The sequence below is a fragment of the Lynx rufus genome, unplaced genomic scaffold (genome assembly GCF_022079265.1).
Source record: "Lynx rufus isolate CCGP_SWC_20201006 ecotype Redwood Valley unplaced genomic scaffold, mLynRuf1.p SCAF_4, whole genome shotgun sequence".
Lineage (NCBI taxonomy): Eukaryota > Metazoa > Chordata > Mammalia > Carnivora > Felidae > Lynx > Lynx rufus.
The window spans coordinates 122,746,806-122,765,488 of record NW_025814856.1 but is presented as its reverse complement, the minus strand read 5'-3'; the positions used below and the strand labels follow the sequence as shown (position 1 = coordinate 122,765,488).

Below are 18,683 nucleotides of genomic sequence, written 5' to 3'. Positions count from 1 at the left end.
CCCAAGGCCCCCTCCTTCCTTTCTCAGTTCCTCTCTCCCCAAGTTGGGAAGCTACAGCCCAAGCAAAAGGGGCGTGCTGAGAAAAGGCATTAACCCTTTGTGTGCAGGCTGGACGCAGAGCTTGGCCTCTGGCCGCTGCCCGGCACCCGCTATAAATAACCCGGAGGGGCAGGCTGTGGGGAGGTGTCACGCCGCCCTGGGGTGGGGTTGGGGGTGGGGGTGGGGAGAATGGTCCCTGGGCCCAGGGCCTTACCTGGGCCAACGCATGCGGGTAGGGAGGGAGGTGGCCAACTGGGCTCCGGCTCGGGGAGAGGGGGGAGAGGGGAGGGGCAAGCTGGGCGGGACCGTCGCGCAGGGGAGGTGCGCTCCTTTCCCGAGCCACCGAGAGCATGGGGGGTCCCAAGGGGCCCCCACGCCTCGTCCACGCCGGACACCCCCTCCTCTGCCTGCTCTGCCTCCTCCCGCCGCTGCTCAAAGTAAGTGCAGGGAGATGGGGATCCGGCTCGGGGTGGGGGCGCCCGGGAGCGCGGAGCTCCGGGGTGGGAGGCGGGTCTCATTGTTCAGTTAGTTACTGGTCCGGGTTTCACTCAGCCCAGTTAGGAGCTGGGTTGGGGAGATCTCAGGACTTGGTGGCCGGGTTGAGGCTGGGGATCCCTGTATGGGATGAGGGGGTGCAGACAGATCTCCTGCGGGGATGGGGGGGCAGGTGGAGGGGAGATGAAACTAACATCAACTAGGATGGGACATGGAAACCCTTATGGATGGGCAGAGTGTTCCGGGTGACACTCATTTCTAGGACAAAATTCGTCCTCAGGTCCAGGCATTCCCTATCCCCTGTCCATTTTGTACCCTCCCCCGCGGGCCCCTCTCCATCTTCCCATCACACCCTTCCTCACCCCGCCTCAGTTCTGGCCCTTCCCACCAGAGCTGTGCCCCCCATCTCCTGCCACCCTTTGCCTACCCTCCTCTCAGTGCCTTAAAGCAGCAACCCCCAGTCCCCGTTCGTTGAGCAATGAGGAGGAGGAGGCACCGAAGACCAATCTAGCCAAAGGTTTCTGAAAACTGTGGGCACACCCCCCACCCCTGCCTGTGGCCAGAGTCAAGGTGTACAGGTGGGTACAGGGGTGGAGGGGGGATGGGACTATACAGAAAGAGCTGAAGAAGTGGAGGTGAGGCTGGGACGGAATGGTTCCCAGAAACAGATGCAGGAGGAGTCCACCTCTAACCCTCTCCCCATTTTACAGATGGGGAAACCAAAGCTCAGAGAAGGAGGGACATCTGTCCTAAGTCACACTTCTCATGAAGAGCCAAGACATTAAAGGGGTTCAGAGAGGCAAGAGGGGCCCCGGGGCCACACAGTGCAGGGGAGAAGAACCAAGCTAGGAGTCAGAAAACCTGGTCTTGTCCCTACTGTACCACACGCCAGCCTCTGGGACTGCCTGGGTCGCCATGTCCCGTATATACCCAGAGGACTCATTTGTTCAACGCTCATTCAACAGAGAGATAGTGGGCATCCATTGTGGCAAAGTGGCTTTGCCAACACACCTGATTCAAATCCCTGCTTTGCCGCTTAGTGTGTAACCTCGGACAGGTTACTCTAATTTTCCAAGCCTCAGTTTCCTCATGGGTAAAATGAAGGTGATATCAGTGCCTACTGGATAGAGTTGTCATGAGGAATAGTTGAGATAATATTAGATTATATTAGATAATAGAGTAAAGCTCTTAGCACCGTGCCTGGCACAGAGTAAGCCCTCAGTAAATTCAGCTATGGTTTTGTGCCAGGCACTATAGATAAGGCATGATGCCACTAAGGGCCCTGCCCTCCCGGTGGGTCCAGTCAGGTGCAGGAGAGGGGCGGTCAGTGCCCCCCATGGGCAGATGGTCCTGAAATCTGCCAGGTTCTTTTAACAACATTGAAGTCTATACTTGGGATGAGTAGAGGCTGTGGGATGGGTTCACTATCACCTGCTTCCCCCACCCCACATCCCCTGAGTTTTAAGCTCTTTTTTGCCTCCTGCCACGTGTTCTCAAGATACATGCCTTCCAAGAGAGCCGGATGTTAGGCCCAGGGCTGCCCCTTGACCCTCCCCTCTGGGGGCCATGATGCCAATTGCATAAGCTGGTGAGCCAAGGAGAGCTTTCTGGTCCCTGCCCCAGAGCCAGGCCAATGCGGAGGGAGTCTGTGGGAGGGTCCCCTGGGTTCTGGGGGTGTCAGAACTGAGAAGCTCAGAGGCAACAGTCTGTAGCCCCTTAGAGTCAACCAGACCCTCCCAGGGAGACCTCAGCCTGAGGCTGAAGATTAGTCATTTGCCCAAAGTTGCTCAGCACATAACCTCCTGGAGAGGAACTGAACTGTGATCTCTCTGGCCCTAAAGTGCAGGCTTTCTTGTGGTAACAGAATTTATTTCTGGGTCCTCATCCAACTATTCTGAGATTTCTGCTCACTGTGAAAAGAGAACATGGGACCCAGAGCAGGCGGTAGGGAAGGAAGGTGATGCAGGAGGAGCCAGGTCTCCAGCCCTTTCATTTACTGAATTGGCATTTAAAAAGGATGATGCGTGGTAGGGACAAGGAGGTGAAAACACCCGCCCAGGGCTCCTGCCCTCTGGAGTTGATGGCCCAACCAAAGGCACCGGCAGGAAGAAAATAATGGCTAGGAATAAGTGTGCCTTTATAAACTCTGGTCTTTGGAACTAAGAAAAGTGTGTGGGGGTTATGATAAAGTCTGGTGGAGGTGGATGGGACAGCAGGGGTAGGGATGGGGCAGCCCTGGAAGATGGCCAAGGGGAAAGCAAGTAATGGGTGAGGGCCCCGGACAAGCCTCAACCCTGAGAAGAGATGGCACCAGGCTTTTGGGGTCTGCTGGGCCCTGGTGGGATCAGATTTCTGTCCTAAAAGCTTGGGGAGCTCTGGAAGCTTCCTGAGTAGGGGAGGGGGCTGCCCTGATTTGCCCTTGTGGAAGTTCCAACTGGCAGTTTAGTGGGGCAGACCCCTCGACCCAGCCCACACTGCAAGAGCCCAGAGGAGCCGAGCCTTGACCTTGGTGTTCCTGGTTGCCCTGCGAGGCCTTTGGGAAGCTGCTTCAGGTGGCAGCATGGAATCATGAAGCCTCTCTCGTGCACCAGGCTGGGCTAAGGGTGGAAGGTGGAAACCGAGGTTGAGTGAGGCTAAGTACTATGGCCGCTGGATTCTGAAACTCTTGATTCTAACCTCTTGAGGTAGTCGACTTACGCTCTGTGAAGATCCCAGGAGTCTATCAGTTCCTCTTGGCTGGGTTCAGCCTCTTGGACCTTTGGGTAGCACCCCCAAGGTCTCAGAACAGCGCTTCTGTGGCCTCTTACTCCAGGTCCTGCTTTCTGGTGGGGGGCTCTGGCCCAAGGAGGATCAGCAACAAGAAAAGTCCCTGGCTCCAGAAGCCTGGACCCTCCCTGAGCTGCACAGCCCTCCCCAAGACTAAGGCCGGGGCCCTGCACACCTCTCCTACACACCCAGGGTCTGCGGGGTGTGGGCAGGGGGCTCAAGGGCCATTTGCCAGGAGCTAAATCGTAATAACCTTTCCCTAAAATTCAACTACTCTCGGAGTAGTTGACTAAGCCAATCATCTAATTTAATCTTTCTGGGTGGTTTTTTTTTTCTTGCCACTTTGTTGATGTTTATGTACTTTTTAAAAAACCAATTTGTCTGAGAGCACTGCTTACTGAATTTTGTATTCCTGGTAAGTCTTAAATTTGCAGCACTTTACGAATTACAGGACTACTCTGTATCCTCTTAGCTGCCATTTTCTACTTTTATCTGATTTTAGCCATTATTAGGAATCCTCGGCCAGTTTGTCTAAAGTCGCTTTCTTCAAAATTCTAATTTTTTTTTAAATGTCATTTCAAATCCACCAGAGGGAAGGATAGATTATCCAATAAGCTTATTTTGTTTATTCTATTTAGCATCTACACTGGGCTCAGCACATGCTCAGCACTGTCCTAAGTCCTGGTACCCATTGCCTGTTTTAAGCTTTGTAAAATCCCTAGAGGAGAAGACCATCAATACTCCCATTTTACGGATGAGGGAGCTGAGGTGACGTCACGTGCCCAAGGTCACTCTTCTGGTAGTGGCAGGGTCAGGATTCAAACCGAGCAGCCTGACTCCAGATTATCTTCCCTCTCCAAGAATTTAATTAGGACACTCAGAGACTAAAACAAATCAGAATGGAGTGACTTTTAGGTCAACTGGACATTAGATGAGTTGATAAGTAAGGAGATCATTTGAGGCCTAGTGACCTGTTCTAGGGCCTCCTGCTGGCCAGCTGCCTCCCCCTTTAGTGGGCCTCCCCATCCTACACGTCCCCCCCTCCTCAGACATCTGCGTGAGGGCCCAGAGCTTGGCATAGGAAGGGGAGAGGCATGGAGAAGAGAGAGTCACAGGCTGTCAGAGAGCACATGGTAAAAAGAGGCCTGGAAGTTTCTCCAGGGGAGTTGTTGGCTGTTAGAACTGGATGGGAGAGTGGGCATCTTAAGAAGAGTCACCTGCTGGACCCCTCAGGGATGGGAGGACCCACAGGAAGCTGCTGGGGCTTTTGAGGTCCTCACTTGAAGTGTAGCACCTGGTAAGTTAGAACTGAGTATCTAGTCTCCCCTCCCAGGAAGCCTGCCCAGATACTCCAGAAAATAATGGCCTACTTCCTTCTTATGACCTCCGGTCCCTTCCCCTCTGCCTCAACCAGCCTCAGCTCCAGTACTGCCTCCTGTGGGCCTGCTCAGCGCCCAGGGTCTCCCTCCTTCTCACCTTCCTGCCATCCCCCCAGCACCTCCTTTTCCCCCTCCTCCCCCCTTCCCCTATTCCACCTTCTCCCCATCTCCAGCATCCTCCTCTCCTCTTTCTCTCAGGGCTGAGTTTCTTCCTCCTCTAGCCCTAACTCAGGCTCAGTGAAACCAGTGAATGAGAGAAAACTGTGGGGAGGGATCCTCTCCCTCCCAGAGGAGTCCTCCCTGACCTTGGGCAGAGAGGGAGGAGGCAGGAAGGGAGCTCACCCCATTCCTCTCTGGCGACTGGCAGCCTGGCCACAGGACCTGTGGTCCGTAAATCTCCCAGGCTTAGACTAGGGGCTAAATTTAGACGAAGCTTTGTAGCCAGAACAGGAGGCAGCACCAGGCTGGGCCGACACCGTGGCTCCAGGGAGGTGACACCTTTGAGGCCTGCCTGGTCCCTGGAGCACAGGTTCTGCCTGGACAGGGCCCAAGGTGGAAGAAGAGCAGCTGGCATCTTGGCTCTGACCTGCTGCCTCCTCCTGCCGGGGCCTCTCCCCTGCCCTTTGTAACATGAAGGCTTCCAATTCCAGACACGCAGAGGCGGGAACCAGGAACTGGCTGGCCTCAAAGTGAAAAGTGAGAGAGAAGGAATCCGACAAGCAGGAAGAGAGCCCAGAACCTGAGCTTCCCAGAACTGGGGGTAGGGGTGCAGCTCCACCTGGCTGATGGGACTGTGGTCGCATTCGTCCGTCCGTCCAAGCAAACAGTTGTTGAGCACCTGCCATGTGCCAGGCTCTGGACTGAGAACTGGGGACACAGATGCGAACCAGACAGATGTGGGCCACCTATGGTCTCGCTGGGTAGAGGTGAGGGGTGGAGGGTGGCTCTCTGCCCCTAGGACACCCAAGAGCTGGGTACAGAAGCCTCAAGTGTTCTCTGCAGAAGAGAAAATAATGGGTCTTCAGGGAGCTCAGAATAAGTTATAGAGCCCAAACCTCTTCATGTGCAAGGTCCTGCCCGGCTGGCTGGGTCCGCCCACACTCCTCCTGTGACCCAGCTTTCTGCCTATAGGCCCCACTGCACAGGTGACAACAGCTTCTTACTTGAGTGGCCTCCTAAGCCCCACAGCCACCCTGTTTGGGACTGTGTGATACTCTCGGCATCTGTGGACCACAGGCCTTCCTTTAATTCCCCACCCAGGACCAACGCCTCTCTGTGTATCTGACCAGGCCACAGCCTACCAGACTGGCTGTCCAGTCCTGCCTCCGCCCCTTACCTGCTTGCTGCACGGCCTTGGGAGATGACTTTACCTCTCTGGGCCTCAGTTGCCTCATCTGTACAATGGGGTTATCTGCCGCGACCTCAGAGGCTGTTGTGAGGCTCAAATGAGCTGTCGTGAAGCCCTGAGAGCTATGTGCGGCACACTGTGAGTGCCGATTTCATGTTAAAGAAGCCTCTCCTCTCCCGTCTCCCTCTGTCCTGTGAATGGCATCCTCAAACCAGAGGCCGGCTGCTTCCTGAGCAGGCCCTGTGCCTTCCTGCCTCCAAGCCTTTGCTCGGCTCCTGCCTCGGGGATCTCTTTCTGCTCTTCTTGTCCTTCCCCCTACCTTGGACCCTGGTTCCATGCTTTTGGACTGAGCTCCAGTGCCCAGCCCTCCACGGAGCCCTGAGTTTCCCCAGCCAGCGTTGACTGGGCACTGCTGAACGGTGGTGTGCCCAATGAGGGGGCTTCAGGCTGCATTGCCAGGGCCCAGTGCTGGGAGGGGTGCTGAAAGCTGAGGGGTATCTGTGCTGGTGAGAGAGGTGGGGAAGGAGGGACACACGGTTCTAGGAAGCTTTTCTGGAGAAGGATTTGAGTTGGGCCTCGGAAGTCCCCACAGTGGGGCTTGAACCCCCACCCCCTATCTCTGAGCTCTCTAATGGGACCCCTCCTCAAGCCCTTGACAGGGGCCACCATTTGACACATGCCTTCTATATGCCAGGCTCGTGACGTACAGTCATTTGTTTAATGTACTCCAAAGCCCTATGGGCTCTGTATTGTCTCCATTTTACAGATGAGGAGAGCAAGGCTCAGAGAAGTTAAGTCACTTGGCCAAGGCCACAGGGCTAACAAGCACCATGCCCGGAGCCCTGAACATGGGGGTGTTTACAGCCTAGCTGCTCCGAGAGCCCACGGCCCAGGCCTTGAGGTGTAACTGTTCATGGCCGTGTCTCTGCTTTCCCGGGGCCACTGTGTGCTTCCAGAGAGCGGCGGCCTCTTCTCCCTCCTCGCTGCCCACCCACCACTGCTGCCAGCAGCAGGGGATGTCATGGGTTTGAACTGAGTCAGATCCACCCAGCCAGCCCCCTTGAAGAGAAAGAACATCTTTAGCTGTGCCAGCTTATTGGACCAGTGGAGAAGTTACAGAAGATGGAACCCAGATCTGGGAGTCATTCCAAAACCTCTTTTGATCTGCTCGCCCATGCTGCCCACGCCTGAAGGGCACACGTCAATACTGAGCACGGTCACCTGCGCCCCAGTGCTCTGCGCAGCAAGGGGACCCAGCCGCAGCCTGAGACCATAGCGTCTGATGCAGGGACAGCCCCGCATTGCCCGAGTGAGGATGCCCCGACCCCGCCCCTCCGTCTGTGGGCTCAGAGCCAGGGATTCAGACTGCCCGCCCAAAGGTGAACATGAGACAGCTGAGGGATGCGGTCAAAACGTGGCAGTTGGGGGGCTCTGAGAGAAGGAGCTTGCATCTAAGACACAAATCTGATCAGCCTGGAGGTCCACCAGCAACACCACGCACCTCTGGGTGGAGCACTGCCTCTGCCATGACCTCCAGATGAGGCTGACTCCCTGGAACTTCTGTCCCCCCCCGGGGAGGGCATTACTAGCTGCTTCTCAGACAAGAAGGGGGCTGGGAAGTGTATGATGGGTCAGGCCTAGAGCCCACAATCTCCCCAGATCCAGCTGAGTGTGGGGCCTCAGAATTCTTCTGGAGATCCCAAGACAAAGAGTGTCCCCTCTCCTTCCTAGCCCACCTCACCGCTGACAGGGACTCACTGGGCAGCGAGGCCTTCCTGATGCCCAAGAAGCTGATGCTGAAAGCTCCCAGTAGCCTCTGGGATATGTGAACAGCAAGGCCGTGGCCCCCAGTGTCTGTCCTGCAAGCCGAGAGACCAGAGCTCCCAGCTCATGGCCCAGAGAGCCCCTTACAGACACACACACACACACACACACACACACACACACACACACACAATGCACCCTACACATATACTACTCACACAACCACAGGTGCTACACAGACATAATACACACCCCACACACATACACCTTACGCACACATGTCTCTGCTCCCCAGCACCTCCTTCTGTACCCAGCCTCCTCGGAGAGAGTTGGCTGGTCCCAGGTGCAGTGACTCCCTATGAATGGCGTCCCTGCTGCCCTCGGCTCTCCGAGAAGCAGCAGGCAGTGTAAACCCATCTGGCCAGGTGGGGTCGTTTATTAGGAGCTCCAGGCCAGCCTGCTGAGGCTAAACGTGCAGCCTCCAGCCCCGGCACAGGAAATGGATCGAGCCAGATGTGGGGAATGTGATGTTTGAGGGCTGTTGGGCTCTAGCTCTGGGGACATCCCGGGGCAAACATTGACCCAGCTGTCAAGGAGAGAACATGTGACTGGCCAGGGAAAGGGGAGGGGCTGCCCACTGGTGGGCAGTGCCTTCTACAATCTTGGAATCAGGAATGTCAGGGTTGGGAGAGGCACAGAAGTCATTTTGCATATACACGCACATACGTACAGGGACACAAGTGCACGTACACACACACACAAACACACACACAGGCCACAGAGTTGGAAAAGTGGTGCCCTTGGGAGAAATAGCACACAAGAGTTAGAATTCTAGAGTCCATTACTCTCGTTCAGTCTCACACCATTTCCCAGCCTCTCTGCCTTTGCACATGCTGTGCTCTCTACCTAGGATGCTCTTCCCAGCACCATCCTTATCAGCTGGGCAAACTCCTACTCAGCCTTCAAAGCTCACATCAGCATGACCTTCTCCGAGATGCTACCCCATTCCACCTCAGCAAGTTATCGATGCTGTAGCAACCTGGTCACCCATCCCTCTTTCCCACCAGAAGATGGGCTCCTCAGGGGCAGAGATAACCACCTTTACTTTATTCCTCCATGCCCAGCACCGATTCTCATGGTGTTTTCAGAAGATGGGATCCTGGATGGTTTTTATCTTTTGGATGGAATTGCCATGGTAGCAACAACCATGTCTATTCCCTGGTGAGTGTCCACATTGGCACAGTGGTCCCTTCCTTTTCCCCTACTCATTCTTCTGCTTGCCCCCAAAGTGCTACCTCTTCCAGGAAGCCTTCCCTGCTTTCCCAAATCCAGGGAAATCTCTTCCACGGGGGGAGACACCTTTTGTTGTAACTGCCTGTTTCCCTGTGTGAGAGGGAAACAAAGTTATACTGTCTCCTCGCCTCCCCTCCCTTCTGTACCTTCTAAGTTTAGGGGATCCCTGCCTGGCCTGGGACTACCCCAAGGACAGCCATTGGGTCTTCCAACTAGGGCCAGACACATAGCAGGCATTCTACAAATATTTGTTAGGTAAACAAACAGCTGATGGACTCCCCACCTGGCTTTGCTGACCGAAGGACACGGGGCACATCCCGTCCTGAGGAGGAGAGCTTTGGATGCCAGGGGCTAGAAAGCACAGATCCCTGCCTCCGAGGTCAAGCTGCACTGGAACACTTCTGAGACCTTTTTGGGGTTCCTGGCCTGGCCAGGCTGCCATTCCGCTGCATGCATGAGTGACAAAACCGGGTAAGGGGAGCAGACGGGTGCTACAGGGGCTAGCCAGGGCCTGACCTCTGACCCTCATCCGTCCTATCCCCTAGGCTGCCGGGCCAAGCCAGGTGCCCATAGACCATCCCCTGTGGGCAATGCTGGAGCAATACTGCCGGGCAGTGATGACTCTCGCCAACCTCTCAGGTAAGCCCACCGCCGCCACCCTGGGGCAGACCCCAAGAGAGAACGGTGAGCCTCAGGGCCAGGAGGGAGGAGGCCGCTCTCCTGGACCAGCCCAAGCCATGTGGGGTGGCGGATGCCGGCTTCTGTCCTTGAGCAGGCCCCTTCCCCGTTTGGGGCTCTGGCCCTTCACTGATGATGAAGGACTTGGCTGGACATCCTCCTCCAGCCCTCAGCTCCCAGCTCCCCGCACGTAACGGAAGCTAGCCGGGCTGGCATTCGAGAGCCCAAGGAGGAGGTAACCGTCTGTTTATAAACTTGAGCAAGACCGGCAGAAGATGTCAACCACATTCTCTGGTTGCCGTGGCTACAGGTGTCACCTCCTGGTAAGGACTTGCAAGACAGCAGCTGGGCCTCTGAATTCTGACTCCTCAGAGTCCCCCCCCCCCCACCGCCGACTTGGAGTCAGGGTCAGCCACCTGCGGAGCTCAGAAAAGCCTTGGGCTCTCACGGGCTCTGGAGAGCAGTCCCTAAGCCCTGCCTGGTGTCGTGGCGGTCTCAGGTCTGCACCCACGGTAGCTGCAGGGAAGGAGGAAGCCTGGGGAGGGCCCCAGGATCTGAAGTTGCTGGCAAGGCAACAAGGAGGTAAGGGTGCTGCCCAGCAATGGGGCCCAGCCCCGCATGCAGCCTGGGTCAGGTGTCCAGGAGAACGGCCCTGTTACCAGCCTGCCTTTCAGTGCAGGGGTCAGACAGACCCAAGTCTGGGTCCCACCTTCTCCACCTAGAAGCAATGGCTGAGTCACCTAAGCCATCTGTATTAGTTTGCGAGGGCTGATGTAACATACCACAGACCGGGTGGCTTAAACAGGGGAAATGTATTTTCTCACGATTCTGGAGGCTAGAAGTCCAAGATCAAGGTGTCAGCAGAGGTGGTTTCTTCTGAGGCCTCTGTCCTTGGCTTACAGTGGCCGTCTCCTCCCTTTTGTCCTCACGTGCTCTTTCTTTTGTGCACGTCTGGGTCCTTGGTTCTTCTTCTTGTTTGTTTTTAAAATTTTGTTTGTTTTACTCATTTTTAATTTTGTTAAGTTTATTTATTTATTTGGAGAGAGAGAGAGCACAAGCAGGGTAGGGGCAGAGAGAGAGAGAGAGAGAGAGAGAGGAGAGAACAAATCCCAAGCAGGCTCTGCACTCTGCCACATGAGGCTCAAACTCACGAACTATGAGATCATGACCTGAGCTGAAACCAAGTCGGCGTTTAAGCCACTTGAGCCACCCAGGCACCTCTCGATTCCTTTTCTTGCAAGGACCCCAGTCACATTTGGATGAGGTCCGACGCTGACGACCTCGTCTTAATTTCATTACCTGTCTCCAAATAAGGTCACATTCTGAGTTATTGGGGGTTAGGACTTTAACATATAGATTTGGGGGGGACATAATTCAGCCATTCAGCCCATAAGACCGTCTGAGCCTCATCTGTTAGGAACAGATCTAAGTCAAGCTCAGAGGCTTACTCTGGAGTTTGAACGAGAGGTCACGGAGACACCCAGCATGCTCCATTAGCCAGGTAATGAAAGACCCCTATTTCAGGGGGTCCCCGACCAGAGCTCTCTGCTGTCAGGAAGGAAACACTGGTTTATCAACAAACCCCCTGCCTTCTCCAGTACATGGCACAGATCCTCACCTTCCCCTGACCCCTGGTGGATGCGGGTCTGAGTCTAGTGGGGAGGGGTTCAACTTTTCCAAATAGGCCTCCCCTACGTAACTGATAATATCATTCATCCATTTGTAAATGGGGTACATTACATTAATATAAATTTGGGGGGGGGGATGTTTTTCCAAATCAAAGAACACCATGAGGACTCATTATCCCACCATCTGGGAATTTTTATTATTATGTCCCCCAGGAGTCTATCGGTCTAGAGAGCCTCATGTTTTTTGACCAAACTGGGATGATCCTGTGTCCACACTTCTGTAACCTGCTTTTTTGGTCTTATAACTCAGGGTGAGCGCTTTCCCATGTCATGAAATATGCCTCCACCATATCACTGATGATGCTTCCTAGCAGCGGTGGTGGGACTCACCTTCCTTCACTCACCATGCCCTTAGGTTGGGACTCAGACAGATAAGATGCCCTTCAACCTGAGGTTCCCACAGGAAAATGATCTCCTTTCATGATTTCAGTGATCTCCACCGATTGAGAAAATGGACCATGACTAACATAAAGTGCGGACACAAGTAAAACCAATCTGTTCTTTAGACATACGTACATATGATAAAACCGAAAAACTAAGAGCAAGGGAATGATCAATGAAATGTCCAAGAGAATGTTCCCTCCGGGGAAGGAGTATTTAGATAAATATGGAAGTGACTGGCAACGATCTAGTTTTGGATTCGGTGATAGATTCCGTGTATTTACCACTGTACCCAAACTACCATAAAAGAACAAATTAAAATAAAATAAATTTGGGCCATGTGTGGGCTAACGATGACAGGTGGTCATAAATCAAAGGCTATGACAAGTTAAATTGTATGCCTCTGAGGTGCAAATAAAGGAAAACCACACATAACCACAAGAGACTTCAGACAGGCTTTAAATGGATTATTTGTTTTGTTCATCGCAGAGGCACCTATTAGGGCATAGACTGTATGGCATATTATTTATTCAGTCTTTAGGCAACATAAGGATCCCAATGGATTCATGGATCCCTGAAATAAAGCAACTCCCCAATCCAACATGCGTGCACACACACACACACACACACACACACACACGCACACACATCAAGGCTGGTCAAATGGGAAAAGAGTCTTGGTCAGGGAGACAGGCCTAGAGAGCATTCTGATGGGTGCTGGGGACCAGTCAGTGAACATGACCAGCCCTGCCCTCAGGGAGCCATGGGTTGATAGAGGAGACAGTAAAAAACTAACAACCTTGGCATGATATAGATCAGCCCCAAGAGATAGAGGCAATGAGGAGGGCCACCCAACCCAGACAAGACCAAGAAGGGGAGAGCCAAGCTGAACGTTTGAAGGGCAAGCGGGAGTCAGCTAAGCTAACTGGAGTGTAGAGCGGTAAGGGCATCCCGGCAGAGGGAACAGCACATGCAAAGGTGTGGGGGTATACAATGGTTCCAGGGAATGACAAGTTGTTCCAAAAAGCATCTCAAGGTTGGCAGGAGGGAGAGCAGGAAGGATAGACAATCTTGAAGAGTGTTCTTTGCACTGCCAAAGAAGCTGGGCTCCATCCTGAGGGCAATGGGGAGCCACTCTTAGGAGGAATGCCATGACCTTAATTGTAGAAAAATCACTTCATCTGCCCAGTGGAAGAAACAGGGAGCTCAGTCTGGCTGCTGCAGAGTTGAAGATGGCCCAGGAGAGGTCGGAGGGAGAAATTCCCTTTGTCCACCTATAAATGAGAATGTGGGACTGGAAAGTGTCTGAGGGCCCTTCCTGATCCCACAGCCTGGCCCATGGTTGGACTTGAAGATATCATCTCCCCTTGGCCACCCTCCTGTGCCAGGATGGCGTAGGATGTGTAGGGGAGAAGCGTCTGCCCTGGGGCCACGATCTTCAGTGCCACCAGACAAGCGTAAGGCACCTTCTGGCCTCTCCCAAGACTCCATGCCCTGAGCAGACCCATGAAAACGCCCAGAAAACCCCACAGCGTTGACCCGGATCTGCCCACTCCTTGTGTATTCCGTCTGACCAGGCATCGCCCCTCAGAGAGGCAGAGACAGACTGTCTCCTCAAACCCTGTTTTCCAGCTGACATGTGATGGATGGTGGGATGAATGGGAGGAAGTGGGTGATTCTGTGGAGGCAATGACCGTGAGATGCTGTGCGTGTTTCCAGTGCGCTCTGCCTGCCTATTAGGCTGTGCCCTCTGGAGGACCAGGATGTCTGAAACTGTCCCCTGCCACTGCAGCTGACATAAGAGGTGGGCCAGGAGCTCCTACCTCACCCCATACTGCTCCTGACACGCAGGTGTCACACTTCCCTGAACTTACCTGCAACCTGTCTCACCAGCCTGGGGGCACACAACCATCCCAGTACCTCTCCCCCAGTGCCCAGCCTGAGAGCCCCTCTCCGTCCCAAGGGCCTCCCCTCTGCCTCTGCTTCCTTGGTTAGCAAAAAGACCCAGACTTTATTTGCAGTTGGATGTAACCTAATTGAGGAAATTTTTAGCTCTCTACAATTTCTTCCTCATTCACCTATTTTCAAACACTCAAGTGAGCTATAAAAGCCAACTCGTTCCAAAGCTGTTTCCTCTCTGTCACATCTAGGGTAACAAACAATTGTGCTTGTAAAAAGGTCCATGAAGAAATGCCCCTCATCCTGGAAGCCAGGGCACCTTGGGTCCATGGATCTGTGCTCGGGCCCTGACTGTCCTTCAGGATGCAGAACATCTTTTGGCTCTACTGTTAAAATAGTCACTTCCCAGAGGAATCTCTATTACATGTGCTCTCCCAGTGAAGAGCGACCGAAGTGCCCCAGGCCATTCTGCTCCGCAGAAAGTTGCACGTGGGGCAAGAAGTCTTGGCCTCTTGTCGCTGGGCACTCCCCACACCCCAAGACAGCTAATTCCCCTGCGTGGTGGCTCTGGCGACAAGCACATTCATAAGCTTGATGTCTCCCTTTCCCCCTGTACTGCGATCCACGTGTGGAGCGCCCTCCTTTGTGCATGAATGAGACTATTTCCCAGTGAAGACGTGGGCTGACCCTGCCTGCCACATTCTGGCCTATGTGGGACCCTGTGGGGTAGGGCTTAGCCCGGGACTGGGGACAGTACTCTGCCTAGGGTTGGGTTTGAGACTCAGATCTTAGGCTGGGGTTGGGACTCAACCTATCCTCCCCTGCTCCTGGCAATGGTTGTTATGAACACCAAGGGATCTTTGCCTCTGCAGATGCCCAGAGCTGAGCCAAGGGCTCTAACTGTCCATGCAAGAGGCAGAGGACAGGCTGGCTGGCTGATCTGCACCTTATACTTGCCAATCAGCAAGCCCTGGAGAGAGTCCAGTGCTCATCCCTGGTCTCAGTGCGCTCTGGCTCTGCCGGGGCAGTGACGGAAGCATTAATACGGAGGCTGCTGAAACCGGAGCACATAAAGGCAGCACAGCCTGTCTCTTCCCCCTCTCTTGGGCATAGTGCTGGTTCAGGGTGCTATTGACCTTCTCTGGCAGCTTTGTCCGCAGAGGAGACCGGCAAGGGGGAGGACAAGACTAGTTCCTCTGAGACCTCCAGCCCAGCTGGGACTGGGTCCCAGCTCTCCCTGCCGTCTAAAGATAGAAACACTCAACACACGCTCACATGCACATCTCCCTCTGCCTTTGCATCTCAAAACTCAGAACCAGAGACTCTCAGGGATGGGAGGGGCCTCAGAGAATCTTTCCCTTATGGAGAAACAGCCCCAAAAGGGAGGGCAGGAACTGGGGTAACATGCAGGGAGAACAGAGAGAGGCAAAACCAGAATCCAGCCTGAGCTGACGAGTACCACACCCAGGCCCTGCCTCCTGAGCCAGGATCCCCCCCCCCGGTCAGCAGGCGTGAGCAGCGGGCCCACCTTGCGCACTCTGACAGTGAAATCAGAACACATTACGGGCAAATTCCATATAAAGGTGTTTAGGTACTACACGCACATGCGTGGGCGCGCGCGCGCACACACACACACACACACGCACACACATACGGAAAGTAGTTTCAGGTGGCCCTGCCCAAAGCCAAGAACAGAGAGAGGTTCTCACTTCTCACTTTATTCTCTCTGGAGCCCGGGAGAGTAAGACCAGGGTGTTTGAAGTCCTCCAGATAATTTCAGCCAATTTCTCCCCTGGACTTGCCCATCTCATTAGATGGCAACACTGTCCCCTCCCCAGTCACCCAAGGGGAAGACGTGGTGCTATCCCTGCCTTCCTGGCTCCTGCTGGAACCCGCTCACCCACCCTTCTCTCCAATCCGTCTTCACCAGAGCAAGCCGTACTCTGAAATACCGCTCCATCCCAGCGTCACCGCCTGGGGCAAGTGTTCACCCGTTCAGCCCACTAGATCTCGCTAGACCGTTCCGTGGCCTCCCTGCTGCCCTCAAAGCCCCTCCAGTCCACTTCCTTCCCATCGGCCACCGGGGCTCTTCTAGAGCACAGACTTGCACGTGGACTCTCCGCTCCCCCCCCCTCCCCCCGCCTCCCGTCTCCAGTGCCCTGGCTCTAGGAGAGGAAACTCAAGCGTCAAGCCGCCCAGTCCTGTCTCTCGGTGTGGGATGCCGCGGGGGGCTCCCCGGCGCGGGGGCGAGCGCGCTTTGCTGCCCCGTGCAGCCCCGGGGCCTGCGGTCCTCGGACGGGCCATTCCACCACCCCAGGCCCACCTGGTCCATCCCCGCCGCCCTCGTCTGGACGGCGCCCGCGCCTGAGAAGGCGGACTCGGGGCAGGGCCGGGGACCGGGGGGGACTGGTGGCCGGGGGGCTGGAGGCTGGGCCTGGCCGACTGGAGCCATCCGGCCCCGCCCCCTGGCGCCGCCATTGGCCGCGACCGAGCGGGTGGACCCGCGGCTCCGCGCGCTCCGCAGCTCCTCTCTGCGAGGGTCCCGACTTGGCAGCGACGGGCGGCGGGGCGCAGCGCTCCGAGGCTGCCCGGCAGGTCGGGGCTGGGCGGGCAGGGGCCGGGACCCGGCGCTCTCGGGACCGCTCACTCTGGCACCCAGTCCCTCGCAGCCACTCCGGGCGCGCACTCACACTCCCTGTCGGCGCGCGGCTCCCGGGCGCGATGGACGCGGTGCTGCTCTACAGCCTGCTGGAGGCCAACTGCAGCCTGGCGCTGGCCGAAGAGCTGCTCTTGGACGGCTGGGGGCTGCCCCTGGACCCCGAGGGTAGGCGGAGGCGAGCGGAGCGGGCGGCGCGGGGCTCCTTACCCGGCGTGCTGAGTGCGCCCCAGGCCCCGCGCTCTGAGCGCCCCGCGCCGCCGGCCACCTACCCGAGCCCCTCTCCTCTCTCTCCCGTCTCCAGGTCCCGACTCCTACTGCAACACCACCTTGGACCAGATCGGGACGTGCTGGCCCCGGAGCGCCGCCGGAGCCCTGGTGGAGAGGCCGTGCCCTGAGTACTTCAACGGCGTCAAGTACAACACGACCCGTGAGTTGCCCCCCCCCCCCCACGCCCGATCCTCCGCCGCGGGCTCTGAGCCCGCCGCCCAGAAGAGCGGTTTAGTGAGTAGGGACGGCTCCGGACCTAGCGTAGGAGACCTGCTGAGGCGGTGGCAGCGTCGTAACGCTGAGCCCCTTGTAATGTCGGGGGCTCTCCCCCTGGCCCTTCCCCACGGTAGCTTCAGACCTCAGTAAGACAGTGATTTGCCCAGAGCCCAGGAAGGGAAGGAGGAAATTCTTCCTCCCTTTTGAGGGCAGGCCTGCCTCTCACAATATATACTCTGAGTGCCTGAAGTTCCCCCTCTTTGTTTAGTCAATGCTATCCACTCCGGGGAGGAGGGGTCGCATATGCTAGGTTTCCAGACCCCAGGGTGAGTGGGGTGGTCAGACTCTTTCCTGCCAGAGAGGAAGGAGGGCCATGAGGCAGGAAAGACGGAGTGTGCGCTTGTGTTGGGTGGGGACAGAGCACAGGCACTTCTGGGCCGGAGTGTGTGGGTGTGACCTCATCCCTACCTGGATGTCGGAGAGTGGCCCTCTGGGCAGTGAGTCAGGGCTCCTGGGCAGCGTTACTCCTACTGCCCAGGTAATGTGTGGTGTCTGAATCAGGACCACCCCCCATCTCCCAGGGAGAACAGCCTGTGCCCTCCTTCCTCCTGGCAAGTCACTGGCTGGCTTGACACTCTGGGGAAGATGGCAGCGGAAGCTGCTGGAGTCACAGAGCACCCAGGTGGGGTGATGCAGCATGGGCACTGGGAGTGAGGGGACCAGAATCTGTGCCCTGGGGAAGGCCTCACGGGTGCCAAGTGGGAGTGTCTTGTGAGGCTGTGGGACACAGCATCACTGGCCACCCAGACCGGCCACTCACATCTCCAGCCCCAGCCCACCAGCAGAGAGAGGTCCTTCTCAGACCTTCAGGGAAGCTGGGTTGTTTATCTGAAGCTCTGAACCTGGAAACGTTGTAGCAACCTCTCTCTGTATGTCTGTGCCTGAACAGTAGCGTAGCCCCCACTGTTACCTCACACTTGGCACATGTGTATGCCCCCCCCCCCGCCCCCACCGCCCCGGCTCACACACACCTGTCCAGACTCTTAGGGGCTGAGGAGATGGCTAGAGAGCAAGACAGCCTCGCCTGCCTCTGATGCTAAGCAGCACTCCCTGTCTGCCCCAACAGAGGGCTCTGGTGGGCCCAGGGAGGGGCTGCGCTCTGAGGAACCCATCGGGAGAGGTGCTCCCAAGGAAGCCCGTGGTAGAGGTAGTCGAGCCGCTGAGGAAGATTTCTGCATTATCTAAGGACGTGCTTCCCGGCCGTGATAAAAAAACGACCTCTCTGGGAGGAAGGGAGTTCCCCGACCCAGGAAGTATGCAAGCGGAAGGAGTGACTTTTATGCTCCTTTCCAGTCCTGAGATTATAAAACTGTACTTCCAGATCACAGGATCATAGGGTCTCTAGTTCAGACTGGGCCTGAGGCAAAGGGCCAAGTGAGGTGATGAGGTATCTCAACCTCATGGCCTTAAGGGAGCTCCACTCTGGTTCCTACCTCAGCCTGGGCTGTCCCCTGCTCTCCCCAGCCAGCCTGGAACTCCTTGAGGGCAGGGCCTGGGTCTCTTCTTCAGAGCTGAGCACGGTCCTGAGTCAGTCCTTTTACTAATCAGCTACTATATGCGAGCCACTGCACTATCATTGACACCCTCTCTCACAATTGCAACAGACAAAGGAATACAGTGATAAATGCCCTGATGGAGCAGAGCAAGGGGACTGTAGGATGGGGGGAAGGGGACAGACAAGGCAGGGAAGACTTCCCAAAGGAGATGCTGGAGCACATACCAGACCACTCATGTCACATCAAGTGAGAGGC

At 55.9% G+C, this 18,683-nt stretch overlaps 1 protein-coding gene across 2 annotated transcripts in view; it reads left to right on the top strand.

Moving 5' to 3' along the window:
• The first annotated feature begins 389 nt into the window (after nucleotides 1-389).
• Nucleotides 390-18,683, top strand: part of CRHR2 (corticotropin releasing hormone receptor 2) — a 44,194-nt gene continuing 25,900 nt past the window's right edge. The window contains exons 1-3 of one of the 2 annotated variants that reach the window (XM_047096866.1): nucleotides 390-476; nucleotides 9,630-9,723; nucleotides 16,691-16,816. In XM_047096866.1, coding sequence (XP_046952822.1) covers nucleotides 390-476; nucleotides 9,630-9,723; nucleotides 16,691-16,816 — 307 coding nt within the window. Of the gene's footprint in view, nucleotides 477-9,629; nucleotides 9,724-16,451; nucleotides 16,555-16,690; nucleotides 16,817-18,683 lie in introns of those variants that run through there. The other variant, XM_047096867.1, reaches the window with a different exon arrangement.